Genomic DNA, 19630 nt, shown 5'->3' with positions numbered 1-19630 from the left:
AAAAACGTAAGTGTCCAACAACAGATGACTGGATAAAGAAAATTTATATATATATATGTATGTAATAATATTATTCAGCCATAAAAAGAGGAAAATGTACCATATGAGACAACTTAGATGAACCTTGAAGGCGTTCTGCTAAGTGAGATAAGTCAGACAGAGACAAATACTGCATGATCTCATTTATATATGGAATCCAAAGAAGTTAAACTCTTAGAAACAGAGTGTAGATTGATGGTTACCAGGAGTTGAGTGGTAGGAGAAATTGGGAGATGTTGGTCGAAGGATACAAGTGAGCAGTTATAAGATGAATATGTTCTGGGGATCTGATGCACAGCATGATGACTATAGTTAACAATACTGCATTATGTACTTGAAATTTGCTTACAGAGTAGGTCTGAAATGTTGTCACCACACACAGAAAAGGGTACCTGTGCGAGGCAATGAATGTGTTAATCAACCTTAATGTGGTAATCATTGAACAATATATATCAAATCATCACGTTGTACACCTTAAACTTACATAGTGTTATTTGTCGATTATATCTCAGTAAAGCTGGGGGGAAAATCTGGCTAAAGTAATAAAATGTGTGTGTGTGTGTTTAGCAGTGGTGGTGCTTGTGAGTGTCTGAGTGTATTTTAGAGTGGTCAGGAATATCTCTGAAGAAGTGAAGTGAAGGAGAGAGTCCATGAATCTCTGGGGAAAAACATTGCAAGAGGAGGGAGCAGGTATAGAGACCCTGAATAAGGAATGAATTGGTTATGTTTGAGAAAGGGCAAGAAGGTAATATGAGAAAAGCGAGATGTAGAGTTTCATGTAGAATCTTTTAAACTGTATTGGGAATTCAGATTTTATTTTAATTTTAGTTAATTTTTTTAAAAAAGTGACAGGGAGCTTAAAAATCAGAGGAATAGGGGCTTCCCTGGTGGCGCAGTGGTTGAGAGTCTGCCTGCCGATGCAGGGGACACAGGTTCATGCCCCGGTCCTGGAAGATCCCACATGCCGCGGAGCGGCTGGGCCCGTGAGCCATGGCCGCTGGGCCTGCATGTCCGGAGCCTGTGCTCCGCAACGGGAGAGGCCACAGCAGTGAGAGGCCCGTGTACCGCAAAAAAACAAAAAAACCCCAGAGGAATATGTAATTTAAGTTTTAGGACGATTACTTAAGTGTCATGTGAATAGATTGGTGAGTCATATTAGGCATAACTTTGGCTGCCTATAACAGTTCCTTAAATGATTTGGAAGTTTATTTCTCTTTCATGCAACAGTCTGGAGGTGTAGTTAGTCCACCGTTCTTAGGGTGCATCCTTATCTGTATGGTTCAGAATGGCTTTGTCACCTCCTCCACTTTAAAATCAACAGGGTGGAGGAAGGGCCAAAGAGGGATGTGTCCCTGCCTTTTGAAAATCTGGGTTTTTGAAGTTATCACTCCCTATCACTCCCCCTCACATTCTGTTGTCCAGAACCTGTATTCCACACCAAGATTTGAGGAAGACTGAAAGAAGACCCCCTGTCCCCAGCCCCCACACAGTGTCTTTTCATATATAGCTATATAATATTCAATTGTGTAGGTATACCAGTTTTGTTAATATCTTATTATTAGATAAGAAGCCTTTAAACTTTTTTCTTTATTGAGTAATATAATGAATATTTTCTTATATTATCAATAGATTGTGTGTACATTTCCATTTCATGGTGTTCATTTACTATTGCCATGTTTTTGCTATCCAAAATTGTAGGGGAAAAAACCACTGAAAAGTGATTTTTTTTGTATTTAATTGTTAGTGAAGTCAGACATTCAATATCGTTTTTCCCATAAATTTTTATTATGGGATATTGAATGTGTACACAAAAGCCAACAATAATATAATATCTTTGTACCCATCTTGTAGCTTCTATAATTATCAACTTATAGCCAGTCTTGCAATACTTAAACTCCTATCTAAATTTCTTCTTATGTAATTTTGAAGCAAATCCCCAACATCATATAATTTCATCTGTAAGTATTTCAGTATGCAAATATTTTTTCATTTGTCTTTTATCCAGTTGTTTTAACTCTTTTATGAGCTATCTGCTCATGTCCATGGTGTATTTTTTTTCATTTTCAGTAATTTTATACAATTTTATAATAGTATAGAGACAGTAAATACAGGTCCAGTTTTCTGTATGGGCCTTAATTTGGATAAAGGTAGTAAGTTAAATTTTGGACATGTTAAGTTTGAGATGGAACATCCGAGGTTGATGTTTAAAAGCAGTTATAAACGGGCTGTGCTGCTTCTTTTCATTTATCAAAATAGGGGTGATTGATGAAGTCTTGGGAATGGATGATTTTATTCAGGGAGGGTTGGAGTGAAAAGCAAAAGCTGCAAAATGATGCTTGTAAAGTATTTAAGGGATGGCCACAGAAAAAGACCAAGAAGAAACATTTTGGGAAAAAAAGTCTGGAGAGAGCAGTGTCTAAGGAGGGAAAGGTTAATAACATTTGTCTGATGTAGTATAGAGCTCAGGGAGGATGACGAACAGAAATATATTTGTTGGATTTTATGATTAAACAAATGAAAAAAGAGATGCAGACCAGGACACAGTGAGCTGTAGGGTGCAGGAGAGCCCTGAGTTTGAATGCCGACTGCCACTTGTCTTGCTGCATTATGTTTGGAAATTTGCTTATTGAGCATTAGTTATCCCACTTTTTAAATGGGGGTAATAAGGCTTGTCTTTTAAGGTTGCTGAGACATTTAACTGAGAGAATGATCTGCACTTGTTTGTGTCTTCTTTATAAATGGTAGTTGTTGACATCACATTTTGATACCTTACTGGCTGATCTAGGATATCTGACTTCAAGTGGTTTCTATTACACAAGTCCTATATCTGTTGTTTTTGACTTGCTGTACTAATGGATATTCTTTTGATAGTATAGTATAGATTATTCAGAATTGGTTCAATTTTAGCTTTCACTTGCATTTATTAATTGCCAAGGGTTCTAAGAATAGAAAGTGATTTAGGTATAAGAGAGTTTCTACCTAAAATTTGGATTTTAAAAAAAAAAAAAGGAAAGAAACCAGAATTGACTTAAAAGAAGTCAATTTAAAGTAAGCCTGTTAGGACTCCCCTGGTGGCACAGTGGTTAAGAATCTGCCTGCCAGTGCAGGAGACATGGGTTCGAGCCTTGGTCCGGGAAGAGCCCACATGCCACGGAGGCAACTAAGCCCGTGCACCACAACTACTGAGCCACAACTACTGAAGCCTGTGCGCCTGGAGCCCGTGCCCCACAACAAGAGAAGCCACCAGAATGAGAAGCCCTCGCACTGCAATGGAGAGTAGTCCCCGCTCGCTGCAACTAGAGAAAGCCCGCGTGCAGCAACGAAGACCCAACGCAGCCAAAAATAAATAAATTTAAAAATAAAATAAAATAGAAGTCTGTTAGTGGCAAATACTCTTCGTTTCCCTTTAATCTAAGAATGTCTTGATTTCCCCTTCATTTTTGGAGGATATTTTTGCTAGATAGGAATTTTGGAATTAAGTCCTTCTCTTTCAGCACTTAAAAATGTTCTTCACTGTTTCTGCCTTCCATAGTTTCTGATGAGAAACCCACAGTCAGTGGAATTGTTCTTCTCCTAAGTGGAAGGTTGTTTTTCCTTGGCTGCCTTCAAGATTTTAAAATTTTCTTTAGTTTTCAGTAATTTGATTATGATATATCTGGGTACAGATTTCTTTGAATTTATGTTGTTTGAGATTCATTGATTCCCTTGAAATTGTAAGTGTATATCTTTCACCAAATTTGGGAAGTTTTCTGCTGCTATTTCTTTAAATATGTTTTCTGTGTGCTACTCTTTATCTTCTCCTTTGGGGACTCTGATGACATGAATGTTAGACCTTTTGATACTGTCCCATTGGCTTTGTTCATTTATTTTTTCTATCATTTTTCTCTCTGTTCATCAGATTGGATAGTTTCTATTGCTCTATCTTCAGGTTTACTGATTCTCTCCTCTGTTATCTCCCTTCTACAGTCGAGCCCCTCTAGAGAATTTTGGGTTTACTTTGGATATTGTGTTTTTTAGTCTTAAATTTTTATTTGCTTTATACACCACATAGGCACACACACAATAATGTAATGAATCTTACTTCTCTGCTGAGACTCTTAACTATTTTTTTTCCCCCCAAGAATCATCTTTCTGGCTTCTTGAAGCATGGTTATAGTAGCTGCCTTAAAGTCTTTGTCTGAAAATTCCAGAGTCTGTAGCATCTTGGGTTTGTTGTGTGTAGGTTGTCTTTTCTCTTGTGAGTTATTGAGATTTTCCTGGTTCTTCATATGTCAAGTAATTTTGGATCATATATTAGACATTTTGATGTTAACGTTATGATACTCTGTCTCATTTAAATGCTATGGAGAATGTTGTTGTTGTTATTACTTTATTTTTAGGGATGGGAGGATTTTTTTAAGCGGGCATTTGGTCTTGTTAGGTTCAGGTCATAAGTTTCTGCCTACCCTTCTGTGCACTAAAATTCCAGTGACTAGTTTTCAAAGCCTTTGTTTCTATCTGTCCCGCATGTACACCACCGAGTGTCAAATTTGGGAACCTGATAGTATGTTTAGGGTCAGATCCACATAGGCATAGTTCATGGGTGACCCCAGGAGTGTTTATAGAACTTCATGGTGTCACTTTCTTGAGCTCCTTTCTCTTTGCAAGTTCCCTGACACTTTCTGGCTCTTAGAGACCCTTCTTCCTTGTCCTATGGCTAGATAACTAAGGTTTTCATTTTGGTGTTTTGCTGCACACTTCCACAACTGCATCTGCCTTTGATGCCAAGCAACAGGATGGTGGAGAAAGAATATAAACCATGGGAATTCCCTCCACACTCATGGGATCGGAAGGGATCTGCTTTCTTGAAGTTTTAGGTCCCTGTCCAGCCACTGCTGGTATCATCACTGCCACAGCTGCTGCCTTTGGATTGCTTGGGGGCAGGGTCTGAGAGAAAGGGGAAAAAACCCTCAGAGGATTGTCCTCCCTTTTAGGGGCCCCCTTTACTGCTTTTTGGACAAAAAAAAGAGAAGACTTCTCTTGGAGCCATTTCTGTCTGCACTTACTGTGCAGTTCTGAGTTTGGACTGCCCTTGAGTCTACCTAGGGGAAACAAAACCAGGAAACTCACTGCTGGGTTAGTAGTACTTCTAATTTTGGTTTCCTCCCTGAAACCAACTGCTACCATTTTCAGAGTCCTCAGATAGCTGCTCCATGCATTCTGTCCAGGTTTTTAGTTGTATTCGGGAGAGACAGGATAATTTATGCTTATTACATCATCTTCACCAGAACCAGAACACGGATACCATTTTAATTTCATTATAACTGTATTGTTCTTTTGTTTTGGTTAAGAAATTACTGAGCAACCAAGATGTACTAGACTTTGTTTGGAGATGTAAAGATGGATAATCTTTAAGGTGCTTCCAGTAAATCCACAGGTAGTCATGTGATGAGGGAGTGGAGGCAGAAAGTAAACATAATTTCACATTATGCATTAATAATAATTGAATTATTAATCTTATCTTTTTTGATCCATTTCTGCTTCAGGATTTGACTTAGGGTTTGTGACTGAAGGAGAGAATATCCTATTTACGTTTCATTAATTTTCCACTTATTATCCAAAAATTTAAGGGATGAAAAGTCTCTGGATTTGTATATGCTGGAGGAAATTAATACATAGCTATAATAAATATAATTTATATATGTAATTATAATAAGAAATTAAAATAATTTACTATTATATACTTGTTTCTCAGGTCTTAGAAAAATATCCCAATACACCCATGAGTCATAAAGAAATTCTTCAAGTTATCCAGAGAGAAGGACTAAAAGAAATCAGGTGAGTTATTTAAGTATTATTAGTAATAATTATAATACTTGATTAGAATATTTTATAGTATATAGCAGTCTACTTTAGTCCTGAAGATTGATTATTTAGTAATAACTGCTTTGTTAATTTATGATTTATTCAGCTCAGATCTTTGGAGTTTTCAGTCATAGCACAGTTACAAAACCAAAAGTAAGTTAGAAGAAAATTCTTAGAAAGTTGCTATCTCCACACCCATGCACTTTAATTCTTAGGAAGGCCTGGAGCCATCTTCAAGCCTTCATCTATCAGTTCAGGCTTTTGATTTAATAAGCTTAGTCATTAGCAAATTTAGAAGTCCTCTAGTTCAGGGAGAATGGTAGATGTAAACAGTCTAGGAAAAAATAACCTTGGCCAAAAAGAATTAAATGGAAAAGATACATAAAGCAGTATGTGTTTCAAGTAATAGTCTTACTATGTTCAAATAAAACAGCCTGGGGTCAATTAATATAGGACCAAAGACAGAACACACTTTAATTTCTAAGAGCTTTATTATATTACAATAGCACATAATAGTCACTGTTCATAGTCAAGACCCTCTGCCATCAAGAAATATTAAAATTATGTTCATTATATTTTATATGTTAAGGCAGAAATCCGGGTGTCTACATTAGAGACATTTTCATTAAGAGAAGAAGGTTACAGTGCTACTAGTTGTTCTCACCTGGGGCTGGTATAGTGCAGGGGTCCCCAACCCCACGGGCCACAGACCACTAGCGGTCCATGGCCTATTAGGAACTGGGCCGCACAGCAGGAGGTGAGCGGCGGGCGAGCGAGTGAAGCTTCATCTGTATTTACAGCCGCTCCCCATCACTTGCATTACCGCCTGAGCTCTGCCTCCTGTCAGATCAACTGCAGCATTAGATTTTTATAGGAACCCTACTGTGAACTGCTCATGCGAGGGAGGGATCTAGGTTGCGTGCTCCTTATGCAAATCTAATGCCTGATGATCTGAGGTGGAGCTGAGGCTGTGATGCAAGTGCTGGGGAGCGGCTGCAAATACAGATTATCATTAGTGAGGTTTGACTGCACAGAGACCGTAATAAATCAATTGCTTGCAGACTCATATCAAAATCCTATCAGTGAGTGACAAGTGAAAACAAGCTCAGGGCTCCCACTGATTCTGCATTAAGGTGAGTTGTATAATTATTTCATTATATATTACAACGTAATAATGGAAATAAAGTGCACAATAAATGTAATGTATTTGAATCATCCCAAAATCATCCTCCACCCACCCCACCCCCTGCCCCAGTTCATGGAAAAATTGTCTTCCATGAAAGTAGTCCCTGGTGTCAAAAAGGTTGGGGACCCCTGGTATAGTGTAATACCCATAGCGAAAGTGGTTAGGATTTTGGGGGGCTATTTTTGATTGTCACAATGATGAGAAAGGAGGGAGCACTATGGCATTTGGTTATTACTCTGAGGAACAAATTCTACTAACGTATTCTAATATTTTTTTTATAACACTATTGGGTTTTATAGAACAGGAATGAGCAAGAGATTTCATTTCTTTTCATAAAATTAGACTATTCATAAAAATTTCATAAAATTTTCTATTCCTAAAAATACACACTGGGGAAATAGACCAGGAAATCTTATGTAAAGAGATCAGACTCGGGCTTCCCTGGTGGCGCAGTGGTTGAGAGTCCACCTGCCGATGCAGGGGACACGGGTTCGTGCCCCGGTCCAGGAAGATCCCACATGCCGCGGAGCGGCTGGGCCCGTGAGCCATGGCCGCTGAGCCTGCGCGTCCAGAGCCTGGGCTCCGCAACGGGAGAGGCCACAGCAGTGAGAGGCCTGCGTACTGCAAAAAAAAAAAGAAAAAAAAAAAAAAAGCGATCAGACTCCATCAGTGCCCTAGGTCTAAATGACAATTGCAGGATCATCTATCTCTAACACAGTAAGGCTCTGACTTTAAACTTGTCATTATTATTTCTAGAGAGTAGGCAAGAACAGTAAATAAGAAAGAATACTAAATAAATAAAGAACAGAAGGGGAAAAAAAGAAGAACTTAAAAAAAAAAATGTAGCAAGATGGTGGAGTCATCAAAAATAGCTTCTGACTTCACTTAGTAACAACTCCAAGAAGCTATTCTTGGTTAAACTATACTGTGGTGATACAGTTACGTGACCACAAAGCAGTACTTTTAAAGTCACCAGTGACTTCCATTTTGTCACCTCCACTGGACTTTTAGTTTTGCCTCTCTTGTTACCTCTCAGCATTACTTAACACAGATGACTACTGCTTCCTTTTTGAAACTCTGTATCATTACCTGAAGTGACCAAACATTCCTACTTTCCTTCCTTGCTCTGCAAGCTCCTTCTCAGTTTATTTGCTTATTATCTTCTCTCTAACTGAAGTGCAATCGACATTCCCATAGCTTTTTTGGGGTCACTTTTGTTTTGTCACTTCCCAGTTGTGTAGGGAAGCTAATTCCCACCTCAGCCTTTGTACATGCTGACCCCTTTACTTAGTTAACTGTTGTTTTTTTTCAGGTGTCAGCTTGAACATGTCTCTTCCAGAGAACTTTGGCTGACTTCCCAATCTAGATCACATTTTCCGTTTTTAGTTTGGTATATAGTGTTCTGTGTTCTTTGTTTATAGCACTTAAGATTTGAAATTACATATCGCTTTGGTCTTTCAAAAAAATCATGTAGCTTCTCTATAGCTTACATTAAGCTAGTAGCTCCATGAGGGCAGTGACATTTATCTCCCCCCCGCCCCCGGCTTGGCACGTAACAGGCCTTGCAAACCTACTTGTTAATGAATATATGAAGTATCAGTGATTGGAAGATGACATTCGAATGTAGTTCTAGCTTATCCTCTTGCTGCATGATGTGTCTTAAATGGTAGTCTTAAAATCTTTAGAGTTTTCAGGTACATTATGGAACGAAGTAACTATGCTTATTGAAGATGTGCTCTTTTTTTTTAACCAGTCTTAGCATTTAATTAACCAGGAAGGGGGAATATTGGGAGGGGCACCCCTGTAAAAATGTACAAAAGGTCTGTGGGGCTATGTGGAAGGGGGAGATAAATATGTACATGGAACCCCGCCTTCCTTTAGCTCTTCCTCCCCCAGCCCTGAGAGGGCATGAGGACTTGGGTGGTAGGTGAAGAGGAGGGGGGGGCACTTTGGCCTCTGGTTTAGTGAGCCTTTGGGGAGGCAGGCCAAGGGCCTGGGGGCCCTCAGAAGCGACGATGGTAAGATGTGCTCCTTCTTACAGTTTTATTTTCATTCCTTAATCCTCAATACAAGACTTTTCAGCTATTTTTCCCTTTGCTGTTTTCCCTCTGCTCCCCCATTTTGAAGATTCTCGCTTGATTTTGATTATTCCATACTATATTGTTTTATTCTAAAATGTATTAAAATGGAAGCAGCTCAAATGTCCATCAGAAGATGAATGGATAAATAAAATGTGGTATATACAGTCAATGTAATATTCAGCCTTAAGAAGGAATGAAATTCTGATACATGCTACATAGATGAACCTTAAAAACATGCTGAGTATATGTATAACTGATTCATTTTGATGTACAGTAGGAAGTAACACAACATTGTAAATCGATTAAAAATTTTAAAAATATATGAAAGAGAATGTATATATGTATTTAAAAAAATGCTGAGTGAAATAAGCCAGACACAAAAGGACAAATATTGTACAATTCCACTTACATGAGATACCTAGAATAGGCAAGCTCCTAGAGACAGAAAATGGAATAGAGGTTACCAGGGGCTGAGAGTAGGGGAGAATAGGGAGTTATTGTTTAATTGGTAGAATTTCTCTCTGGGATGATGAAAAAGTTCTTGAAATGGATAGTGGTAATGGTTGCACAACAGTGTAAATACTTAGTGCCACTAAATCGTACACTTATACAAGTTACCATTTTAGCCATTTTATTATGTATATTTTGCCACAACCAGTCAACAAAAAGAAGTATTAAAAATGAAGTGATTGGTTCCTGGCTGAGAAGGATTGAGGTACTAGTCCCTTTAAGAAGTTAGGTGATAAGATTGAAAATCATTTACCCAAAATATGGAATTTTGAATGAATTAATTAGAAACGTACAGTATTCTTAGAATATTATAACATTTAAATTAAATACTGTTTTATAACTGTAAAGCACATCAGCATTTTAGAAAACAGAGGAAAAAAAGGGTCCTTGAATTTTCCCTCTCATAATAGCTTATGACTTCGTGTATTCCTTTTTTTTTTTTTTTTTTCCGGATACCTAAACGAACTCCTTTTAAAGATAGAGTTTCCCATGGGAGTCATAGGGAAGGTATGGATTTTGTTGTTTCAGGTGAAAGGAACGTTTTGAAGTGTTCTAAAAGGAGCTTAGTTCTGTTTAGAACAGATAAGGAGATGTGAAAAGGGTTGAAGTAGCCCCTAGGAAGAAGAAAAGATAGAAAGATTTTAAAAGAAAGAAGAATTTGGGACTTGTAGGTTGTAGCAGTTATTGGTAATTTAGATAGATAGATGCTCTAACTACGGTATTTGGTCATTCCTAAAGAAAAAGAATTTAGTTTCTGTACTGTCTGCCAGTAAATAGTTATTTCAGAAAATTAAAAATGGTTTTTAAACAATTTGTTGTGACATCTCACTTCCTTGTTCAATTTTCCATGTCTGAAATATAGCCTAATTGTTCTTTCTCTTAACTTACATAGTAATGATAACTTAGCAGTAGTTTCCTAGGGTTGAGCTCTTCGACACAGAATTGCTAGTTCCAAATGTGAAGTACTGTTAGAACCTTTTGAAAAAATTCTGTAAGCTTTTAATCATTTGTTTTTACGTAGACAGTTTCCTTTTTAAAAAGTCAGTATTGTTGACTGAATAGAGAGTTTTTTCGAGTTTACTTGGTTGAAATACCCCCATTCACATTATAGCTGATGTGTTATTGAGTCTAGATCATGCTATACATTTATATGAATCTAAATATTGAAGGAATAGTTATTTTTGTTTCCCTCTCAAGATACTACAAATGAAATCAAGGGTTCAGAGAGACAGATGTATCCACTTCATACAGTTTGTGTACTTCAGTTTCTTTCTAAGGGAAATTATTCAGGGTTTTATTTTATCTTGAATCAATGTAACTTGTACAGTAAATGGCTGTCATTAGCCATCAGTGTTTAAAATAGCCTTTCAAAAACTTAAGATGTTTCCTTTTCGTCTGATGATGTCTTAAGATATTTACAGTTTACAGGAAAACTATCTCAGTGCCCCCCTTTATTCCTGTTTTCTCCTGATTTGAGTCCATACTTCTTCCTGTGATTACAAACTATCCCATCGGTCATGAATACAAACCCCAGAGGTAATTCAAACTCCAGCCTCCTGAATATACTCACACAGCTTCATGGAGCTGTTTCTGGACTTTGGGGCAGTCTTTTTTTAATCTTTTAAAATTAAGTTTGTAAAAGATCTCTGCATCTTTGAGCTGTAGTTCTGTAGTTCTCAGGGTCCAATCAGCAGACAGAAGCCACATGGTTTGAACAGGGAAGTTATTAACTGGTTAATTTATTAACTGGAAGTTAATAACTGGTAACCAAGAGTTAACTATTGAAAGGTAAAGATAACACAGAAGAATACAGTAATAACAGATATGGGAAGCAGCTGCTACCTGTAGGGCTGAGGCAGCATGCCCCAGGAAGGAATAAGTTTCAAGGAGGCCCCTCCATGTCCATAGGGGTTGTGATTCAGCTCTCCCTGGAGAAGGTGGGGCTCTGGTCCAGTGGATGACAAAGTTCACTGGTGCCATAGCCGGGGGTGGCACATAGAAAACTGCCTTCTGGGTAGTAGAAGAACTTGCTGGAAAGCCGCCTGCTGGCTTCTCAACTGGGGAGCCAGCTGAGGCAGCAGCAGAATTTTCTGGGAAGGCACCCACAGGCATTCTGCTGAACATTGCTGAAGGGTGAGCACCATTGAGTGTCCCTCATATTTCTGGGTGCTGCAAGCCATGAGAGCAAGCAGGCAAGAGCACACTAAAACTGGAAAGAAAAGACCCCCTTTTTTCTTTCTGCAGTGTTCTCCCAGCACTATACTGACAAAACTAACAGTGAGCCAGCTGGCAAAGGAGAAATGTTTATAGAATCCAACTCCATTGTCACAGAGAAGGGCAAAGAAGGTTGGATTTGGAGCTAAAAGTCAATAAATCGGTAACTGGCACAGAAGCCTTCAGTAGTTTTTCCATAGAATAACTGAGGTCATTGACTGGTCCCGTGTACCACTTTTGTTTACTTGATTTCTTTCCATCTGCACCCCAGCTAAACTGATGCAGTGCTGTTGCGTGTATAGGATCTGAGATTTCTTATCTTTACTCAGGACATTAAGCCAGCATTTATCTTCCTCTCTTTATGAAAAAATCTTGACAATCTTTTTACAATCAACTCAGTTATTACCTCCACAAAGCTGATGGCCTTTTCCTCTGCATTTTATTTTTTTTATTTTTTATTTTATTTTACTTTTTTTTTTTTTGCGGTACGCGGGCCTCTCACTGTTGTGGCCTCTCCCGTTGCGGAGCACAGGCTCCGGACGCGCAGGCTCAGCGGCCATGGCTCACGGGCCCAGCCGCTCCGCGGCATGTGGGATCTTCCCGGACCGGGGCACGAACCCAGGTCCCCTGCATCGGCAGGCGGACTCTCAACCACTGCGCCACCAGGGAAGCCCCCTATTTTATTTTACTTTTTTTGCGGTATGCGGGCCTCTCACTGTTGGGGCCTCTCCCTTTGCGGAGCACAGGCTCCGGACGCGCAGGCTCAGCGGCCATGGCTCACGGGCCCAGCCGCTCCGCGGCATGTGGGATCTTCCCGGACCGGGGCACGAACCCGTGTCGCCTGCATTGGCAGGCAGACTGTCAACCACTGCGCCACCGGGGAAGCCCTCCTCTGCATTTTAACATATCTTCCCCCTCTCAATATTTTTCTTTTTTTTTTAAATATTTTTCTTTTTAAAAGGAGAATTATCACCTTATATTTTAATATTATCCTCACTTCTCTTACTAGATTAATTTTTTATTAAGATTTATGATCAGTTTCCATCAGAAGAATAGGCTCTCAATACCAGAGACAAATGGGACTTCACTATTTTAATTATTTTATTCATAGAATTACAGAGAAAATAGACGAGAAATATAGTTATGCTTTTAAATGGAAAATTCACGTTCTTTATACTTAAGGTTTAAAAAATTGAGTGATAAATATGTACATGGGAGAAAGTAAAAAAACGTAAGAACTGAGGTGACTTTAGAGATTATCTGATTCCAACATATAATTTTGGATAGAATGAGGCCCCAAAAGCCAATGTCTCCAAATTGGAATTTGCTTTTTCTTGAAATCCTCTCCTATTATTGTTTTGTTCTGGGTTAAGCTAAAATTGTATTATTCTAAACTTAGAATATATGTAACAAATACATAAATTATGAAACATAATAGTAAAAACACTTGTGAAATGTCCTTATCACCAAATATCATTGGAGTTGCCTCTGTGCTTCTACACTATCCCATTCGCTTCTCTTATTTTGCTGTTATGAACTCCCAGTACTATGTTGAGATAGAATGGTGAGCACACACTTCTTTGCCTGCTTGTTCATAAGGGGAAAGCATTCCCTCTTCTGTATTCTGGAAGATATTTTGTAAAATTGGTGTTAGTTCTTTAAATGTTTTGTGGAATTCTCAATTGAAAACCATCTGGACTTGGAGGTTCCTTTTTCAGGAGATTTTAAGTAACAAATTTGATTTCTTTAATGGTTATAGGACTATGCAAATTATTTGTTTCTTATTAGTTGAGTTTTGGTAGTTTGTTGTTTCTGAAGCATTTGTCCATTTCTTCTAAGTTGTCAAATTAATTTGTGTAAAATTGTTTGCACTGTTCCCTCACTGTCTTTTTTATGGTTGCAGAATATATAGTGACATCTCTGTTTTGTTCTTTTGGTTTTTTGGGGGGTGAGGGTGGGGCTGTGCCACATGGCATGTGGGATCTTAGTTCCCAACCAGGGATGGAACCGCCAGCAAAGTCCCCTGTTTTGTTCCTGATATTGGTAATTTTTATTTTCTCTCCTGTCTTTGTCAGTCTTGCTAGAGATTTGTTAATTTTACTGTTTTTTTTCAAAAAGCGACCAGAATTTTGTTTCACTGCTTTTTTTCTATTGTTTTTGGCTTTTTTTTTTTTTAAATCATTTTATGATTCAGGTTATGGTCTATCTTGGTGCATTAAATATTCCATACATGCTTGAAAAGCATGTGTATATGTTTTCTTCTGGGGTAGAGTGTTCTGTAAATGTAAGGTCATTTTGGTTAATAGGGTGTTCAGATGGTCTGTATCCTTACTGATTTCGTCTACTTGTTTTATTGATAATTGAAAGAAGGGTGTTGAAGTCTCCAGGTATAATTGTGCATTTGTTTATTTCTCTTTTCTGTTACTTCTGTTTTTGCTTCAGGTATTTTACATATTTGTTGTTAGGTACATATGCATTAAGGGCATTGTTTTCTTAGTCAGTTGACCCTGTTTTCATTCTGTAATTACCCTCTTTATCCCTGATAACAGACTTTGTTTTGAAGTTTATTTGGATACTAATAGATTACCTTTTTTTTCCGTTTTGGTGGTGAGGCACGGATCTTAGTTCCCCGACCAGGGATTGAACCCAGGCCCTTGGCAGTGAAAGCACGGGGTCCTAACCACTGGGCCACCAGGGAATTTCCTAATAGAATACTTTTGATTAGTGTTTGTGTGATATTTATTTTTTCCATTCTTTTAATTTATCTATTTTTATTTTTATTTTTTAAAATAAATATTTATTTTTGGCTGCATTGGGTCTTTGTTTCTGTGCGTGGGCTTTCTCTAGTTGTGGTTAGCAGGGGCTACTCTTCATTGCGGTGCACGGGCTTCTCATTGCGGTGGCTTCTCTTGTTGTGGAGCACGGACTCTAGGCACGCTAGCTTCAGTAGTTGTGGCTCCCGGGCTCTAGAGAGCAGGCTCAGTAGTTGTGGCGCACAGGCTTAGTTGCTCCGTGGCATGTGGGATCTTCCTGGACCGGGACTCGAACCCGTGTCCCCTGCATTGGCAGGCAGATTCTTAACCACTGCGCCACCAAGGAAACCCTACTGCCTTCTTTTGAACTGAGTATTTTGCACTGTATTTTATTTATTGACTTTCTGTCACTCTCTTTGTGTGTGCGTGTGTTTAAAGTGGGTGTTCTAGAGATTATAATACATATCCAATCTTTCACAGAATTCTTGGGATTGATATTTTACCATCTTAAATAAAGTGTAGATGCCTTACAACCATTTAGGTCCCTTTATCCATCCTGTATATGTTATAGTTGTCGTATGTGTTCCATCTCATACATGGAATTACCCACCAGACAATATTATTAGTTTTGCTTTCAGGCCATAAATAGTTGAAAGACTATTTTTACCCAGATGTTTACCGTTTCTTTTGCTCTTCCTTCTTCCCTTAAGTTCCACATTTCCCTCTAGTATCATTTCTCTTTAGCCTGCAGAACTTTCCTTTTAGTATTTCTTTAAGAGCAGTTCTGTGCTGGTGATGAATTCTCTTAGTTTTCCTTCATCTGAGTATGTCTTTTTTTTTTTTTTTTTTTGGCCTTCATTTTGAAGAATTTTTTTGTTGCATATAGAATTCGGTATTGATAGTTCTTGTCTTTCAGTACTTTAAAAATGTTGCTCCACTGCCTTCTGGCCTCCATGGTTTTTGATGAGAAATACATGCTGTTTGAATCATTGCTCTCCTGTAAGCAGTATATGGTTTTCTCTGGTTGCTTTCAAGATAATTTCTTTACGCTTAGCTTTCAGCAGTTTGATTTTTAATGTGTCTGGGTGTGGGTTTCTTTGTGTTTAGATCTGTTTAGCATTCACTGAGCTTCTTGAATCTGTAGCTTTATGTCTTTTGCCAAATTTGGCAAGTTTTCAGCCATTCTTCAGATGTTTTTTCTTCACCACATTCTTTCTCTTCTTCCAGTGTCGAGATTACCTCTGGGTATTTTACCACAGTTCCCTGAGTCTCTGCTCATCTTTTCCCAACCTGTTTTGTCTGTATTTCAGATTGGATCACTTCTGTTGCTCTCTTATCACATCACCTGACACTTTTCTCTATCTTCTGCATTCAGCTATTGAGCCCATCCAGTGAGATTTTTTCAAATTTCTGATGTTATGTCTTTTAATTCCAAAATTTCTGGGTTGTTTTTGTTTTTTTGTTTGTTTGTGGTACGCGGGCCTCTCACTGTGTGGCCTCTCCCGTTGCGGAGCACAGGCTCCGGACTCACAGGCTCAGCGGCCATGGCTTACGGGCCCAGCCGCTCCACGGCATGTGGGATCTTCCCGGATCGGGGCACGAACCCGCGTCCCCCGCATCGGCAGGCGGGCTCTGAACCACTGTGCCACTAGGGAAGCCCTGGGTTTTTTTTTAATAGTTTCTATTTCTCTGCTGAAAACCTGTCTTCGCATTAATTTCAAGTTCATTTATCCTAACCTCATGGGTATAGTAATAATGAATGCTTTAAAGTTTTAGTCTGATAAGTCCAGCATCTGGGTAATCTCGGGATTGGCAGCTGTTGATTGTCTTTTCCCTTGAGAATTTGTCACATTTTCCTGGATCTTTGCTTATTGAGAAATTTAAGGTAGTATTCTGGACGTTTTGAATATTATGTTGTTTTATGTTCTGTTTTTCTGTTAAAAACTTCTGGAGAATGGTGATTTCTTTGTTTTTTTAAAGTAGGTAGCCCAGCTATTCTGACTATTCTGTTACCTTTTGTAAGTTTTAGTTTGATAATCAGTTCAGTTTTCAAAGCCTTTGCTCTGCTGTTCTGCATCTGTTCCATGCATGTGCCACTCAGGGTGAGTCTGAGATGTGAGTAGTGGTTCAGTTCTTAAAGCCTTTGCTGTGTTAATTGGGAATGTCCTAAGTATACACAGCTCAGGGGTGAGCCCAGGCCTCATGTGGAAATTAGGGGACTCCCTTGTCTGGTTCTTTTCTCTCAGGAATTCCACGCCTCCCCCCGCTCCCCAATTCTTAGAATTTTATCTGTCCCCTACAGTAGTACATCTCCTCAACTAGGACCTGTTTTTTAGGCAAAGTGTTGAGAAATAAACCCCAGAAAATTCACTCTGTGAGAGTTTAGCCAACTGAAGTTAGAGGGTATAGTCCACATGACTGCCCTCACTTATTATACCAACTGCATAGTTCACGGGTTTCTAAGACTACTCTCAAGGCTTGATAATTTGCTAGAGGAACTTGTATAACTCACTGAAAACAAACACTTGGTTTTGGGAAGGATACAAATTAAGATTCATCAAGGGAAGAGACACATAAGGTAGAGTCAAATTTAGTACCCAACACAGAGCTTCCAGTCATCCTCTCCCCGTGACTTAGGACAGTGTTAATTGTCAACATCAGTGTGTGACAATAAGCACAGAGTATTGCCCCCAAGGAAGCTTACTTGAGCCTTGATGTCTAGAGTTTCTGTTGGGGGTCCATCGCATTATTCAGTTTTCAGTGTCTAGCCCCTCTAGTGGTCAACCGATACCATGTGACCCAAGCCCCCACCCTAAATCACATTATTGGTATGTCTCAAAGCCCCCACTCCGAATTACAGTGTTACTATCTGGCTGGCCCAAGGCCCTCATAGGGCCTAGCAGTTATCTCTTAGAAGCCAAGAGCAAGGCCAGCCTTCTCAATGGGTATGGGTAAATTCTGTTCTATATATTCTCATATGAGTTAGGTTTTGACTTCCCAATGTGCCAGCTTTCTTAATTTTCAGTGTTTTAAGTAGTTGCTTTTAAAAAATTGATGTGTAAGTCACATACCATAGAAGTCACCATTTTAAAAACATACAGCTCAGTGGGTTTTTTGTTTGTTTGTTTTTTAAGTATATTCACCCCAAACATTTTCATCACCCTGAAAAGAAACCCTGTACTGATTAGCCACTCCCCTTCTTTGTCCTCTGCAATTCTCCCCGTGCCTCAGCCATAGGCAATCACTAACATACTTTCTGTCTCCATGGATTTGCCAATTCTGGATATTTCGTGTTATGAAATCATACACTATTTGGTCTTCTGTGACTGGCTTCTTTGTATGTTATAATGATTTGAAGGATCATTCATGTGGTAGCATTTATCAGTACTTCATTCCTTCATTGTGGAATAATATTCCATTGTATACATATGCCACATTTTGTTTACCCATTCATCCATTGATGGACATTTGGTTATTTTCACTTTTTGGCTATGATGAATTATGTTACTGTGAACATTCATGTATAAGTTTTTGTGTGGGAAGTTGCTTTTTACATTTTTGTCCACAGTCTTTTGTTGTAACTAGCCAGAGACAGAGAGACAGAGAGACAGATACAGGCAGACAGACAGACAGACATGGGCAGGCAGGAAGGCTGGCTGGCTATTGTGGGCCTGCTTTGTCTTCACCAGCACCAGAAATTGCGGTCAATTTTAAATCATGAAATTGGACTGAGCTTTAAATTCATGGAATCTTCCATGATTAACCACAAATTTCAAGTCAGAATCATGGTATTTTTCTTTGGCTTAGAATAGAATTCTAGATTTTGGTGTAGCTTTTGTTTTCCAGTCATTTTTAAATTGCAATAAGCGGGGTGGTATCACAAACAGTCTGGTGTAGGCCATTTAACACAGCTGTTTTATGACTAGGTGTTTGGAACCTCAGTGTTGACTAGTTCCATAATTGGAGCCTGTTTTTCCTACCAAATAAGTGGATGTGAATAGTACACAATAAACCAGTGTGAATCCATTGGCATGGTTAAATGTTTAAGCATTGCTCTGTCCAAATGTGTAGTCAGTCCTCAAATGGAAATAAACCTACCCCAAATACTTATATCTGATAATTACTTTATATCTGATAATTACAAGATGATATGTAGTCTGACATTATTTTATTTTATTTTTTTTTTGCGGTATGCGGGCCTCCCACTGTTGTGGCCTCTCCTGTTACGGAGCACAGGCTCCGGACGCGCAGGCTCAGCGGCCATGGCTCACGGGCCCAGCTGCTCCGCGGCATGTGGGATCTTCCCAGACCGGGGCACGAACCCGTGTCCCCTGCATCGGCAGGTGGACTCTCAACCACTGCGCCACCAGGAAGCCCCTGACATTTTATATATATATATATATATATATATATATATATATATATATATATATGAAGAATGCACTGCAGCATTTAGGAGTTGAAGGGATTAAGGAGACGAATAAAGAGGATGTTTTACTGGATTATGCAAGATGTAGTGGTTTGGATTAGGATGAAGAGAATAGACAGATTTGAGATCATGTTTCAGGACTTGCTGATGGATTGGATATGGGAGGTGTAAAGAAGGAGGAAATAAAACATTATTTCTAGGCTTCCTGATTGTACAGCTGCCATTTACCATAGAGAGGAAGAACAGAGGAATAAACTGGGAAAGTGAATTCGTTGAGTATATTTTGTAGATTCAGAAAAAAAGGTTTGAACCTTATGAGAGGTGAGGGGACGTATTCAAGTGTGGGGACTGGTTTTGTTATACTTGTCAGGACAGCAGTTAAAAGGTAGTAATGATCTGGAGCTGTAGAGTAGGTATCTGTTTTCAGAGATTAATATTTAATACCTGTTTCGGATGTTGATGAATAAATAGTTCCAGTTATGTTACAGAATCTAAAAATACATTCTTTTCCTTCTGTGGTAATAAACTTTAACTTACGTTATAAGTCTAGGTTTGTAAGTTAGGTACTGAAGAC

At 38.8% G+C, this 19630-nt stretch overlaps 1 protein-coding gene across 1 annotated transcript in view; it reads left to right on the top strand.

Annotated features, from left to right (window-relative positions):
- The window catches only part of ASXL2 (ASXL transcriptional regulator 2), a 135050-nt gene that overhangs the window by 40117 nt on the left and 75303 nt on the right, over positions 1 to 19630 (top strand). The window contains exon 2 of the mRNA XM_082852153.1: positions 5774 to 5856. Within this exon, the coding sequence (XP_082708279.1) occupies positions 5774 to 5856 (83 nt within the window). The remainder of the gene's footprint in view (positions 1 to 5773; positions 5857 to 19630) is intronic.

The sequence above is a fragment of the Leucopleurus acutus genome (assembly GCF_964270905.1).
Source record: "Leucopleurus acutus genome assembly, chromosome: 12".
NCBI lineage: Eukaryota > Metazoa > Chordata > Mammalia > Artiodactyla > Delphinidae > Leucopleurus > Leucopleurus acutus.
This window is presented reverse-complemented; position numbering and strand designations above follow the sequence as displayed.